Source organism: Lutjanus erythropterus, chromosome 19 (genome assembly GCF_056507025.1).
Source record: "Lutjanus erythropterus isolate fLutEry1 chromosome 19, fLutEry1.hap2, whole genome shotgun sequence".
In the NCBI taxonomy this organism is placed as follows: domain Eukaryota; kingdom Metazoa; phylum Chordata; class Actinopteri; order Lutjaniformes; family Lutjanidae; genus Lutjanus; species Lutjanus erythropterus.
In genome coordinates this window covers 13,215,276-13,227,041 of record NC_139335.1, presented here as the reverse complement: position 1 = coordinate 13,227,041, position 11,766 = coordinate 13,215,276, and the positions used below count along the sequence as shown (strand labels likewise).

Sequence of the window (11,766 nt, the reverse complement as noted above, 5' to 3'; positions counted from 1 at the left end):
CTTCAAGCAATATCTGCAGCCTTTGTCTGACAAAGAACCCGTATGAACCCTTTCTTCAACAATGGATTCTTCAGAAGAAAATGGATCTGGGTAGAACCTTTTGGAATTACTATTTCTAAAAGTGTATCCAGTTTCTGAAAGAACATTGTTGAAGAATAATGGGTGGATAAACACTTTTGAATAAAGCGAACAATTTAAAGTGAAAAAAAAAGGAATGTGCATGTGTCAAATAAGGATTCAGTCTCTGTCATAGGTTCACAGTTGTGTCAGATGTAAATTGCTGCCCCTGGGATGCAGCCTTTGTGTACCCAGAACTGACTGACGTACACACGTGAACCACAATTCTTTGTGCTTTGGGTTTGCAAAGAGTTACACACACACACAATGCAGAAAGTCTTCTCATTTTAATGAACTGTTAGAACGATCCACACTCCAAGCACACACAGTACCTCAACCACAGCTGTTTTCTGAGTGGTCAAACTGACAGGAATACGACTAACCCTGTGTTACAACACTCCCTGGTCTCCCCTGTAACAGTATTACAATATTATCAGTGGATATGCTCCTCAGTAGTTGTGTTCTCAGATTAAAATAGTCCATACTGAGCGTAACTATGATACCAGAGCCAGTGTGTTGAGTGTCTTGTGCTTCTTTGTTTTCTTTTTGGACCATGTTGGAAATAATTGCACATGTTATCCTTTGGATTTGTTGCTTCTCTGTTTAATAATCCATAGATAAAAATCAATCAATATTTAGAGGTTTAAGATTGTATTTATATTGCAAACAGCAGCGTTATCTTTCTTTTCTCTTTGTGATATGTCATTCAGCGGGAAAATACACACAATCATCCTCTGTGACAATACAAAACACATTAAAGGAAGCAGGAGAAAATAATAGCGTTTTTTCAGCATCCTACATTTCTGAGAAGGTGCATTAAGTGTATAATTAGGAGACACCTCACTAAATATACATGAAGAATAGAATACACGAGATAAGAAGGCCAAAAGTAATGAAACCAAGAGCAGCCATGCTTGCAGTTATTTATTTAATGCTTTATCTTGAGGTTAATTATTTTGTTACTCGAGTTAACAAAGCTGGCTTTCTCATGAGAACGGGTTCATTTAACGCATCATCTTAAGAAAACAAAATGCAGATTCCCTGAGATATGAATGTGACAGTTCATCACAAGAAAACAACTACTTTTCCCTAAAATCACTTATAATTATGGAGATTTTCTTGTGACATACTATATTTTGTTTTCTCAAACTTACAAAATAATGAACTTGTGATCTTGAGATAACAGCAGGCAGTTCTCAGCATCCAAAACATAATTTTCTGCAGATTAAAGCACTATAAACTTGCAAAACTTGGACAATTAGGATAAGACAAATCAGGCTATCATATGTCAACGGGATTAAACTAAAAGTTTAAAGTTTAAGAATAGCTTTCCTGTCTTTTAAAGTCACAACCTATAAATTATTGTCAAATTATTCACACTTCGAGTGAAAATATTCAAAAGCTTTCATGGATTTCTTACATTCTGCAGTCACTAAAGACTTTTCTGAGTGAGTGAGCCTTTTTTTTTTGTTTTAACCTTGTGTATTCCAGGTTGATCAGCTGCCCTCTGTCAGCGACCGCTCATTAGTACCTTTTGCTATGTAAATGAGAGGGAAGCAGCCGTGGTCCACCCCAAGGCTGTGCATGCTCATCCTGAGCTCAAAAGAAAGGAATGTGTGAACGGTTGATAATTATCAAAGGGCAAGAGTCACTTTCCTCCACTACCTGGGCAGAATTCACTCTTGTCTTTCACAGCTGTTTCCTTGCCTGTGTTTCTGCGCTATTCTTGAAAACCTAAGTTCTGCCCTAATGTAACAAGCTACGTGGAGATTGTCCGTCACACACACTCAAAAGTTATTTCCTGCCTTTGGCAATTTTCCCATTATGGTCAGTCCCACCAGCTGATGGGAGAACAGGGCTCTTTATGATGAGAATTTGACTGCAGTGGCCTTTTGTTCAGGATCAAGCTGTGTTCACATTTTATAAGTTGCTTTTTTGACATACCCATGACCACTCTCTTCTGACATGCACTTACATTATGTGTCTGTTTATTGGATGCTGCTGGATGCACTCCAAACATGAAATCTGGTTAAGACAGGAAATTGGAAAATGCATCTGCAAACACTGCAATAACCTGGTTATTGTTATACATTACATTCAGCCAGCCAGAGGCTTTTTTTTTTTCACTCGCCCTGACTCTGTTGAGACATATCATGCATTTAGTCCTCATGAAATTCTTTAAGCCAAGAAAGCTGGAAATGCACGCTTGATGGTGGGATGATGAGCATCTCAGCGATATGTCAAGAGGAAAATTTCAATTTCAAAGAGATGTAAAATAACACGAAGATGACTTTGTTGAATTAAGTGTGGATGATTTCCATTAAAGTAAATATTAAATCCAAGTTGGCTTTTTTCCTCTGTTCTACACTATAAAAAGTGTATTTCAGTCATAGATGCAGTAATGTAATGTTTTGAATGAGTCCCAGATTAGAACAACTAGGATTTACAACCCATTTCCCTTCAGTAAAAGTGCATCAGTTAGGTTTCTCTTTGTATTTGTGTGTTTGACGTCATAATGTCCTTATTTCTTCCAGATTTTTCCCCCTGTAGATGAGCTGCCATATTGTCTTGGCGACTTGGAAAGAAGGTTACATCTAATGCAAGACAGAATTATGTTTTGTGATCAAGTAATGTATTATTTTGCTATAAAATGATCCAACTGAATTGGTTTAGGTAAACTCACTGCATCGAGTCATGTGAACATTAGTAATTATATTCATTACATTTAACAAACTAAAACAACACACTAAAGTTATGGTAAAAAAACTTTTCCTGAAACAATATGATTAAGATGTTATGCAGTATTTTGCATTTTGATAAAGCAAATTGACCTGGAAAACTGAAAATTTTTAAGCTGAATTAATGCAAATTGTTGATTTGAAGCAATCAGATAATTAACTACATCTGATTTAAAGCAGTTGTTAACTTGTTGAAAAAAACTTAATTCATTTGTGTGTTATAGATTGAGAAAACTTTTAAAGTTGGTCCAATAATTCTCTTTTTTCAGTGCGGGTGATGCTGCTGTAGCAACGAAAGTCTCCTGTTGTTGCAGCTTTGCGTATTGCATTGGCAGCCTTGACAGCTCCTTTCAGTGGTCCATCAGTGATGTCTCAGCCTTTGCCTTACCACTTGCTAACTTATGCGTTTGATGTTTCTGAATCTTTAAAAAAAAAAGTCCATTCTCGGCTGCTGTATTTTAAACATTGAGGAAAATCTTTGGCCGTCTGTCTTTTTTCCTCTGGTTTCACCATCTGCTGTGCAGTAACGCTCAGAGGGTCAGATGTTGAGGCTGTTGTCGAGGATTGTTCATGGGAACCCTTTAACATGAACTGAACTGCTGTGTATCTCTTCAGATGAGGAGCTGTGTGACATAACAGTTTGTTTTCTCAGTGCAGAGGGGTGGGTTAGAGGACCCCTCAAATGTGGTGTGGTACTGTGTCAGTTTTATGTTTTGTGTTATTTCACAGCAAAGGTTGCACAATAAGGTCAGTCTTCATAGCTAAGCCTATAAACCATATAAAGCCACATTTCACTGCATGGCACGGCTCGACTTAACTTGTTTTTTGGTACTTTCCTCCACGTTATTTTCCACTAAACAGATAGGAACAGAAGACTGCTCTAACCTATTATCCAGTACATACAACCACAATTCCCAAAAAGTTGAGACATTGTGTAAAAACTTTATTTTTTCGTAAATACATGCTAATTCTGAATGTGATGCCTGCAACATATTTCCAAAGAAGTTGGGACAGAGGCAGCAAAAGACTGGACACCTGTTTGGATCATTCCACAGATAAACAGGTTAATTGATAATAGGTGATTGTATCGTGATCGGGTATTAGAGGGGCATCCTGGAAAGGCTGTAAAAAGCAAGGATGGGGTGAGAATCCACAGACATCTCTGTAAGCAAGGGGCAAGGCTGAAAACCAACATTCATTGCTTGTGACCTCTGACCTCTAAGGTGGCACAGCATTAAAACCTGTATTGAAAACCCACATTATTGTACAAAGGATACTGCATGGCCTCTGGAACACTTAGGTAAACTGATAGTAAACAAAGTTTATCCCTGCATCTACAAAAATAAGTCTTTATCATGTGAAGTAATAGCCATATATCAATAACATCCAGAGGTTCACTTTCAAAATCAACAGTTAGTGTCCTCAGTGCCCAAATGGCCACTGAGTGTTGTTAAAAGAAAAAATGATGATGATGGAACACAGTGGTAAAGATGTGCCTGTCCCAACTTTTCTGGAATATGTTGCAGGCATCAAAATGTATTCAACTGAATATAATCTTAAGTTTTTTTTTCCCAAATCATTATACTCTGTTTTTATTTATGTTTTCAACAACATCCCAACGTTTTGGGAATTTGAAATTTCAGCCTGCTGCATTGCAAAGAACAGGGGAAAACCTATTAACAAACCCCTTTAAGTACGTCATCCATGCTCACAAAATTATCATTACGATGCATAACCTTCATCTTGCAGACTGTTATGAAGACGCCTGAAGTGACTGCATAGTGATGGATGCGTGATGCCTCTGTGTCTGTAAGTGAAACAACATAAACTTCTGCATTTTTGACAAAACCCTTTGTTCATCAAAACTTTTTAAAAGCTGTAACATTCAGTTTCCCTCTGTGTCATCCATCGTGATTTTGTCCTAATTTTGGAGTCACCAGTCAAGATGAGTTAGCTGTGTTGCGAACGTGCTCTGATGCACTCCAACAAGCGCAGTCAGAATTAGGACGCACTCTGTATAAGTCGGTCCCATGAGGAGATACTGAACTGAAATGCAGAAAATGTAAGAGATTTGTTGATGTGAAGCCATGTCTGCGCATCTCTGTATGTGTGTGTGTGTGTGTGTGTGAGTCTGTGTGCGAACAGAGGATTTTTCTTCTGCGTGCCTCTTTGCAGTGAATTGGCAGAAGGTGAACAATAGTCATGGTATTGTTGAGTGTGAGGAATTACCATAACTTTGAGCTACAAAATAGAATTATTTAAAATCTTACAAGGCAATACGTTAAATTTAGTTTAAAAAAATGAGCTTTGGTTTTGTTGAAGAAACAAGTTGAGCTATAAAATATACATGAGATGTGATGCGACTGATTTATCCTCTGCAACTCCGGACTTTATAATGCAGAATGTCTTTAAGAAAACTGTCAATGTGATTTAGTCTTTGATAAGGACAAATAACACCAACTATCTGTACCCTTGACATGACTTTCCCTTTTTCCTTAAAACCTTCCAGCCTGATCCCTCTGTTCCTCCCCCCCGTTGCCTTGCTTAAGATCAATGTTTTCCGGCCTGAAATAAGGAGATTACCCAGGCACACTCTCCCAACCCTCCCCCAGCTTTTCAGCATGCTTGCACCGGATCAGGTTCTTCTTCAAATTCTTCCCTGTAACTCATGCTCTTATGCATCCCAATTATGTCTCTGTTGTGGCTCAGAGAATCAGGTCATTTTTGCACTATAGGATCAAGTGTCACCTAGAATCACTTTGTCTTCCAGACCATGCAAATAGGTCTGACTGTCTGTGAAATAGATGTCTGGAGGCTCTGAAATGGTTTCTGTTTTCTTTAAAGGACCAGTGTGCAGGATTTCACCTCATTCTCTACTTCTAAGCACGTAAGACTGGAGTTTTCTGAGTCTGAGACTGTGGGCCTTCCCTCAAACCAAGCTTGGAAAAAAGTCTCATCACACACTTTAGTTTACTTGCTTACTTTAATTCAATTCCTGGATGCCTACAGGAACATTTTGATCCCACAGACACTCAATAATTGTCCCCCTCCTTAGTCCCACTCCTTCAAACCCCAGTCAACTTTGTCCTGCTATATGCTAGATTCATCTAATAACAACAAAACCAAATTTTTAATATGGGTTAAAAGATGTTGCTGGGGTCTTTTCAGAGAGAGGTAAATATAGTCACATATGGGACTCTGTAGCAAAATGCCAGCTACCTAACTAGATAATCTACATGAATCATTACCTATCAAGTTACATCTAACAGCTAATGTTAGCAAAATACCAGCTAACTAGCTAATGTTGCTATTGCTAGCTGCATTTTGCTAACATGAGCTAACTACAGATGTGACTATATGTTGATTTTACACGTCCCTCAGAAGCATCTTCTTCTTCAAAATTTGTTTTTCTTTTCAGCATAGACAAGCGTAGCACACAGCATATCTAGGCAACGGTGAACAGGGAACTGTTGGAAAAATAGGCAGGAATTTGGAAAGATCAGTTCAACCAAGGTAGCCTGATATCGATGTTTGCGAAAGGCCAGAATTTGGTTTGTCCATTCTGGGGTACTGTCTATATAAGGATATAATGTAGATAAAAACGGTCCATCCTACATGAGGAAAACGCTTATTTTCAGGTGATTATACAGGACACTACTAAAAACATACTCGGGGATATAATATTCAATTTATGGCATATTTTGCCAGTGAATCCCTGTAAATCTGGCACACTGGACCTTTAAACCCCCTCTTTATACCACTGTTTCAAATATTTAATACTATCTCATTTGTCTTGATTGCCAAAACATATTATTATGTATAACTTTGTATTATATTCTATAAAATATTAAGATGAGGCATGAAGAAAAAGCCATTACAAAATAGAATAATTTATTTTAGAGAGCTACCATGAATAGGTCCATAATGTTTCCTTCACGATGTGTATACAGCGATGTTCACATTGGAAATTTGACAGATGATGTTTCGGACCGACTGTCTAAATTTATACACTATGGGTCCACCTCCAGCACAGCAAAGTCCCATTCAGCTTTCAAAGCAAAATATCCAGCATATTCAAAAGTCTTGTAGAAAACATCTCATCATAACATAATGCATCCGTACGTACTGTGAGCATAAAACACATTTTCAGTCATTATATCAGCGCCGTGTTACTCTGTAACATGTTCAACACACATAATCTCACATCCTTGGTGATGCATTTCATGCACAACACCTGTGACCTGTTGTTGTCCATCGTTAAATAAAGCTTCTTAAATAAACATCAAACTGGCTTCTTTAACAAACAGAGATGGTAAAATACATATCAGTTTTGTTATTCTGATTTTTTTTCTCTGTCTGTAAGTGACCGATTTCATGCTGTCTTTTTTTGTAGTGTTGTCAAGAAAACATTCTTCAAAAAAAATTGTTGCATTTAGGAAAATTAGAACTTTCATTTTGGTCACTGGTGTGAAGAAACAACAATGACACTTTAAATCATCTCACACGTGTAGCAAACCTGCAAACTCATCACGCCTTTTACAAATGTCCTTTATGTCTCAAAGACAGCTATCCTTGTACTTCTTTGACTGCTATTAATAGCATAAAGTTGTGATGTGGTTGTGAAGGGGTTAATATCATCTGAACCCAGAAGATTTGTGCTTTCGGTCCTCAGTCACATTCTGTGAACAACATAAAAGCAAACGGATGCACATTAAGAAAGTTGTCTTAGCTTGTAGTATATCTACTGACATGAGTACCAGCACACAATCAACACATTCCCCAGACTACTATAAAGGTGCCACAATGCTTTAATGTGATTCATAACATTGTCACTAGCGATGTTCTGAAAATGTTTAGCTTTAAGCTGATTGATATAAATATCTGGTAAACAATATGAGACAAGTACATATAGTAAACACATAATGCAGTTCCAACAATGATTAGGCAGAGTGAGAAACTCAAAGGCAGCCGAGGGCCACAGTGACCGCTGGTGCCTCTCTCCAGGTCAGAGTCCGAGTCAGATTCCTCACTATCAGTTTTGTCCTTTGTCCAAACATCACATTATTCCATCAGAGTTGGTTTTTCCATTGTACAGTCTCAGCAAGCCAAGTGGTCCATACTCTATATGGTTCTAAGGTGGTTGTTTTTCCATAAAGCTCTCATATGAAACAATAATACAGTGTTTTTTAAAACGAGGGGTTCTTTTTTCAGAACCTCAGGTTCTGTCCTCCCTCATTTACATGGTTGTACCCTCAAATAAATTTACTTAAGCAATGCATTAAAACTTTCAAATGATTGTCTTTTCATAAAATACATATCACATGGATTGACCAATCATACGCGCTACACACAGTCATACACACACACTCTTCACAGAGGAGAAAACGCTATTCAAGATGCCTGCAATGCTTAATATTGAGCAACACCTCTGTCAGTTTGACAGAAAAAAGATTAAAAAAAAAAAAAAAAGCAAAAGCAAAATACAAATAAACCAACAACAACAAAATCAAAGACTCGTCCTCAGGGTCCTGTTGTTATTGGAAGGAGAGCTGTGTGTCAAACAAAAGAGGAGAAGCCAGCGGTAGGGGCCTGAGCGGCGCAGCCCAGGCTGCTCGGGGGTCGGTAGAGGGTGCTGTGCTGGCTGGGGGGTTCCGAGGACAGCAGGGAGGGGGTGGGAGTCCGGCTTCCCTTCGACCTGAACAGGGTGCCCTGGCCCTGGCACTGGGGCTGTGGGGACGGGGCGCTCTGAGGGAGCAGAGGTGGCAGAGGTGGCACGGGTGGTGGGTGCTGCCGCGACTCCTGCTCCACCAGGGGCTCGGGCTGGGAGTAGCCATACGCCGGTGGACGAGAGACGCCCTTCTGCTGCCGCCGCCAGGAGTTGTAGTACGTGGGGTCGCTAATGTAGTGGTTGACGAAGGAGTGGGTCTTCTGTCGGCTCTGATCCATCTCGTATTCGCTGTCACTGCCCTGTGAACCAATCAGGAGAGAGAGTTAGAGGACACTTTGAAGTGAGGAAGATTACTAAACAGACAATATTGACTACAGAGAATAATGGCAGCTAACTCTAATACAGCATTCTTACTGTCAAAACCACACAGAACTGAGTCATAACACAGCAGGATGTACAGGTACTACTTCACAATAAGACCATCCTGCTAGATGATTTATGAAAGCTTCATTATTTGGTTACTAAAAGAGCAATGTGTAACAATAGTGCATCCAAAAATGAGCAGAGGAGTCCATATCGTGAGTTGGAGCCACAGACAATATATTAAATAGGTTTAACTCCTGTTTCATATGTAATTTATGGTTGAGGCGAGTTGTTTGTCCTTGCCCCCTCCTCGCCAGACTTTAGGAAGCTCAGGCTGGCTGAAGTAACACTGCAGAAGTGCAAGACAGGTGCAACACTGTAACTTCTAAATAAATTGTAAATAGTCAGTCCTACATTGTAAGATGATCTGCGGTTTATTACTGTCAGTTGTCTGTCAATGTAAAGCTGAGCCCATTATCCTGAAAATAAACACCCAACGCTGTGAAAATACTCACTCAGTTAAGTGACTGCCTGCCTTAACGCCTGTCAGAATCCATTCATTTAATGCTCAATTTAACGGTCATAAAGATTTACTTCTTCTAAAAGATTATTAAAGATTTGTTATGACTCATAAACAGACACGCGAGTATTTCAACTCAGCATGTTTCCCTTATCTCCGGTGACATATCATTGTCATTTTACGACTTATTACACTAAATATATTACAGATGTCGCCTTCAATTAGGTTATAGACACATTCTAAATGGTTAATAAACAATTCTAAACAAATTATAACATGGTTTTCACGCAGCAATGAGAAGAACAAAAGATGTAATTTGATGATATTGTGAAGTGGCGTGCAATCATGAGTGCTGTTTTCTTCACTGTTAAACAATCAATAAAGCTGATGAAAATCTATCTATGACTTCCTCCCTCACTCTGCTGCAGCTTGTGTTTTCCCTGGAGTTACAACAACTAGCAATTATCTTGCAGTGGCTAGCAGGAAACACACTCTTACCTTCAATAAATTACGGATATCTCTGCATTTGAACACCATTGGAAACATTTGTAATAATGTAAGTACACGACTCAATAGAATGTATAACAGGTGTAGCATTTTAGACATTTTAATGTGGAAAAGTTACATATTATAGCTTTAATAACCTAATCATAAACCATTTCTACATAATTTTTAAGGGTAGTCTTATCGTAAAGTGGCACTGGATATATCTACTGAGAGACAACTGGAAATCTATTAATCCAAGTGCAAGTCTAAGGGGCAGAAAATCACTTCTATTGCGCATCTTTCACACATAGGAGCTCACCCGAAGCTCTGTGGAGCACAGATTTGATAAGTGTACACAAGTGTGTCCTAGAATTTGACAGAGACAGTGTTTACAGGATTAATTTGCTTTTGTTGTGATATGAAGCCATCAGTCTTGTAAGTTGTTTGTGAAATGTTTGTGTTGATGAATCCTGTCACCTTTCCAGGAGACTAAACTGGCTCAGAGACACACAAACAGTAAAAACTCTCGCAGAAAACATTACACACTTGGCACATTTTTGTGCCTGACAAGTGCCTGCCCATCTACCGCTCTATTGAGACACTGCAGCTTAACAGATGTTGGAGCACCATTTATTTGCACAAGTGGCAGGTAAACAGTAGGAGGCTATGCAGAGGAAAAGAATAACACCAGTTTGTTTCTCCCACGAGAGCAGTGTTTGTTCAAACAGGGCTGAACAATGTTTTGACTGTGCAGGTACCAGATAAATTGGCCGGGGAGACCCAGCGCGAGTGTGGGAAGACAGATGTTCACGATCTGCTGCGATCAGCTTCTCCGCCTTTTGTATCCATCATCACTTCTAACAACCCTGGACCTCCCAACTCCTCCACACACACTGAGCCATTCAAAACACCACATGACAAGCTGCAACCCAGATTAACGCAATGTTTCCGGTTTGAGGAAAATTAATTAGCTGCGAAGACATCTGAAGACACATGGGACATGAGAATCTGCCCCGTGCTTCCTTCTCATGGGAGAAATCAGTATTAAAAACTAAGATCTAGAGATGTCAGCCAAGACTGGCCTACGCTAACAGAGGATATTTAATTTAGAGGTGATCCACTTGAGACAGATTGTCTTGCCGACTGTCATTAATTTATCCTAAAAAATTCAGCTTCATAATTAGGCAGACTCACAGTGATTAGTGTCCGTGATCCTGACGAAAAAAGAACAAAGGTTATCGAGAAGAGAGATGGTGAATGTGTGAAAAGTAAAAGAATATGGAATAAAAAAAGTATTTCTGAGTTTGGAAAGGTTATGACTTTCTCACTTTGAGAAATTTCAACTGAACAGTTGAATTTTACTTTTAAATAGAAGTACATTGCCTATTCCAGGCTTGTAGTGGACATGGGCGGCAGGCCAGGATCAGTGCTTACCTGAGAGTCAGATATCTCAGACGGTTTCTCGGTCAGACTGCTGCTCTCTGCCGGGATCAAGTCATTGTACTTAGTGCTGACATCCTCATCCGAGTAGTGCAGACTTCCAGGACTGGGTCTTGGTGGAGACCTGGACAGACGGAGAAAAGGAGACAGAGAAAGAATGTCAGAGATGGGTAGAAAGCATCGAAAAGGCATCGACCCCAATTCCAAAAAAGTGGGGACATAGTGTAAAATGCAAATAAAAACAAAATACAATGATTTGTAAATACTTTCTGAGTTTCATTCAATTGAATATTGAACAAATACATTATTTTTAATGCTCAAACTAAAAAACCTAATTGTTTGTGACCCCTGAGATGGCACTGCATTAATAATCGCATTAAAACTCACATAACTGCATAAATGGTACAACATGGGCCAAGGAACACTGCATTTAC

The 11,766-nt window shown here is 39.1% G+C and overlaps 1 protein-coding gene across 4 annotated transcripts in view; it reads right to left on the bottom strand.

The window, feature by feature from the left end:
• Nucleotides 1–7,640: 7,640 nt before the first annotated feature.
• Nucleotides 7,641–11,766, bottom strand: part of sdk2a (sidekick cell adhesion molecule 2a) — a 124,790-nt gene continuing 120,664 nt past the window's right edge. For all 4 annotated transcript variants that reach the window (XM_084744072.1, XM_084744073.1, XM_084744074.1 and 1 more), the window contains exons 44-45: nt 11,327–11,456; nt 7,641–8,822 (exon numbers count right to left, since the gene is read on the bottom strand). In XM_084744072.1, the coding sequence (XP_084600198.1) occupies nt 8,412–8,822; nt 11,327–11,456 (541 nt within the window). In that variant the 3' untranslated portion in view covers nt 7,641–8,411. The remainder of the gene's footprint in view (nt 8,823–11,326; nt 11,457–11,766) is intronic.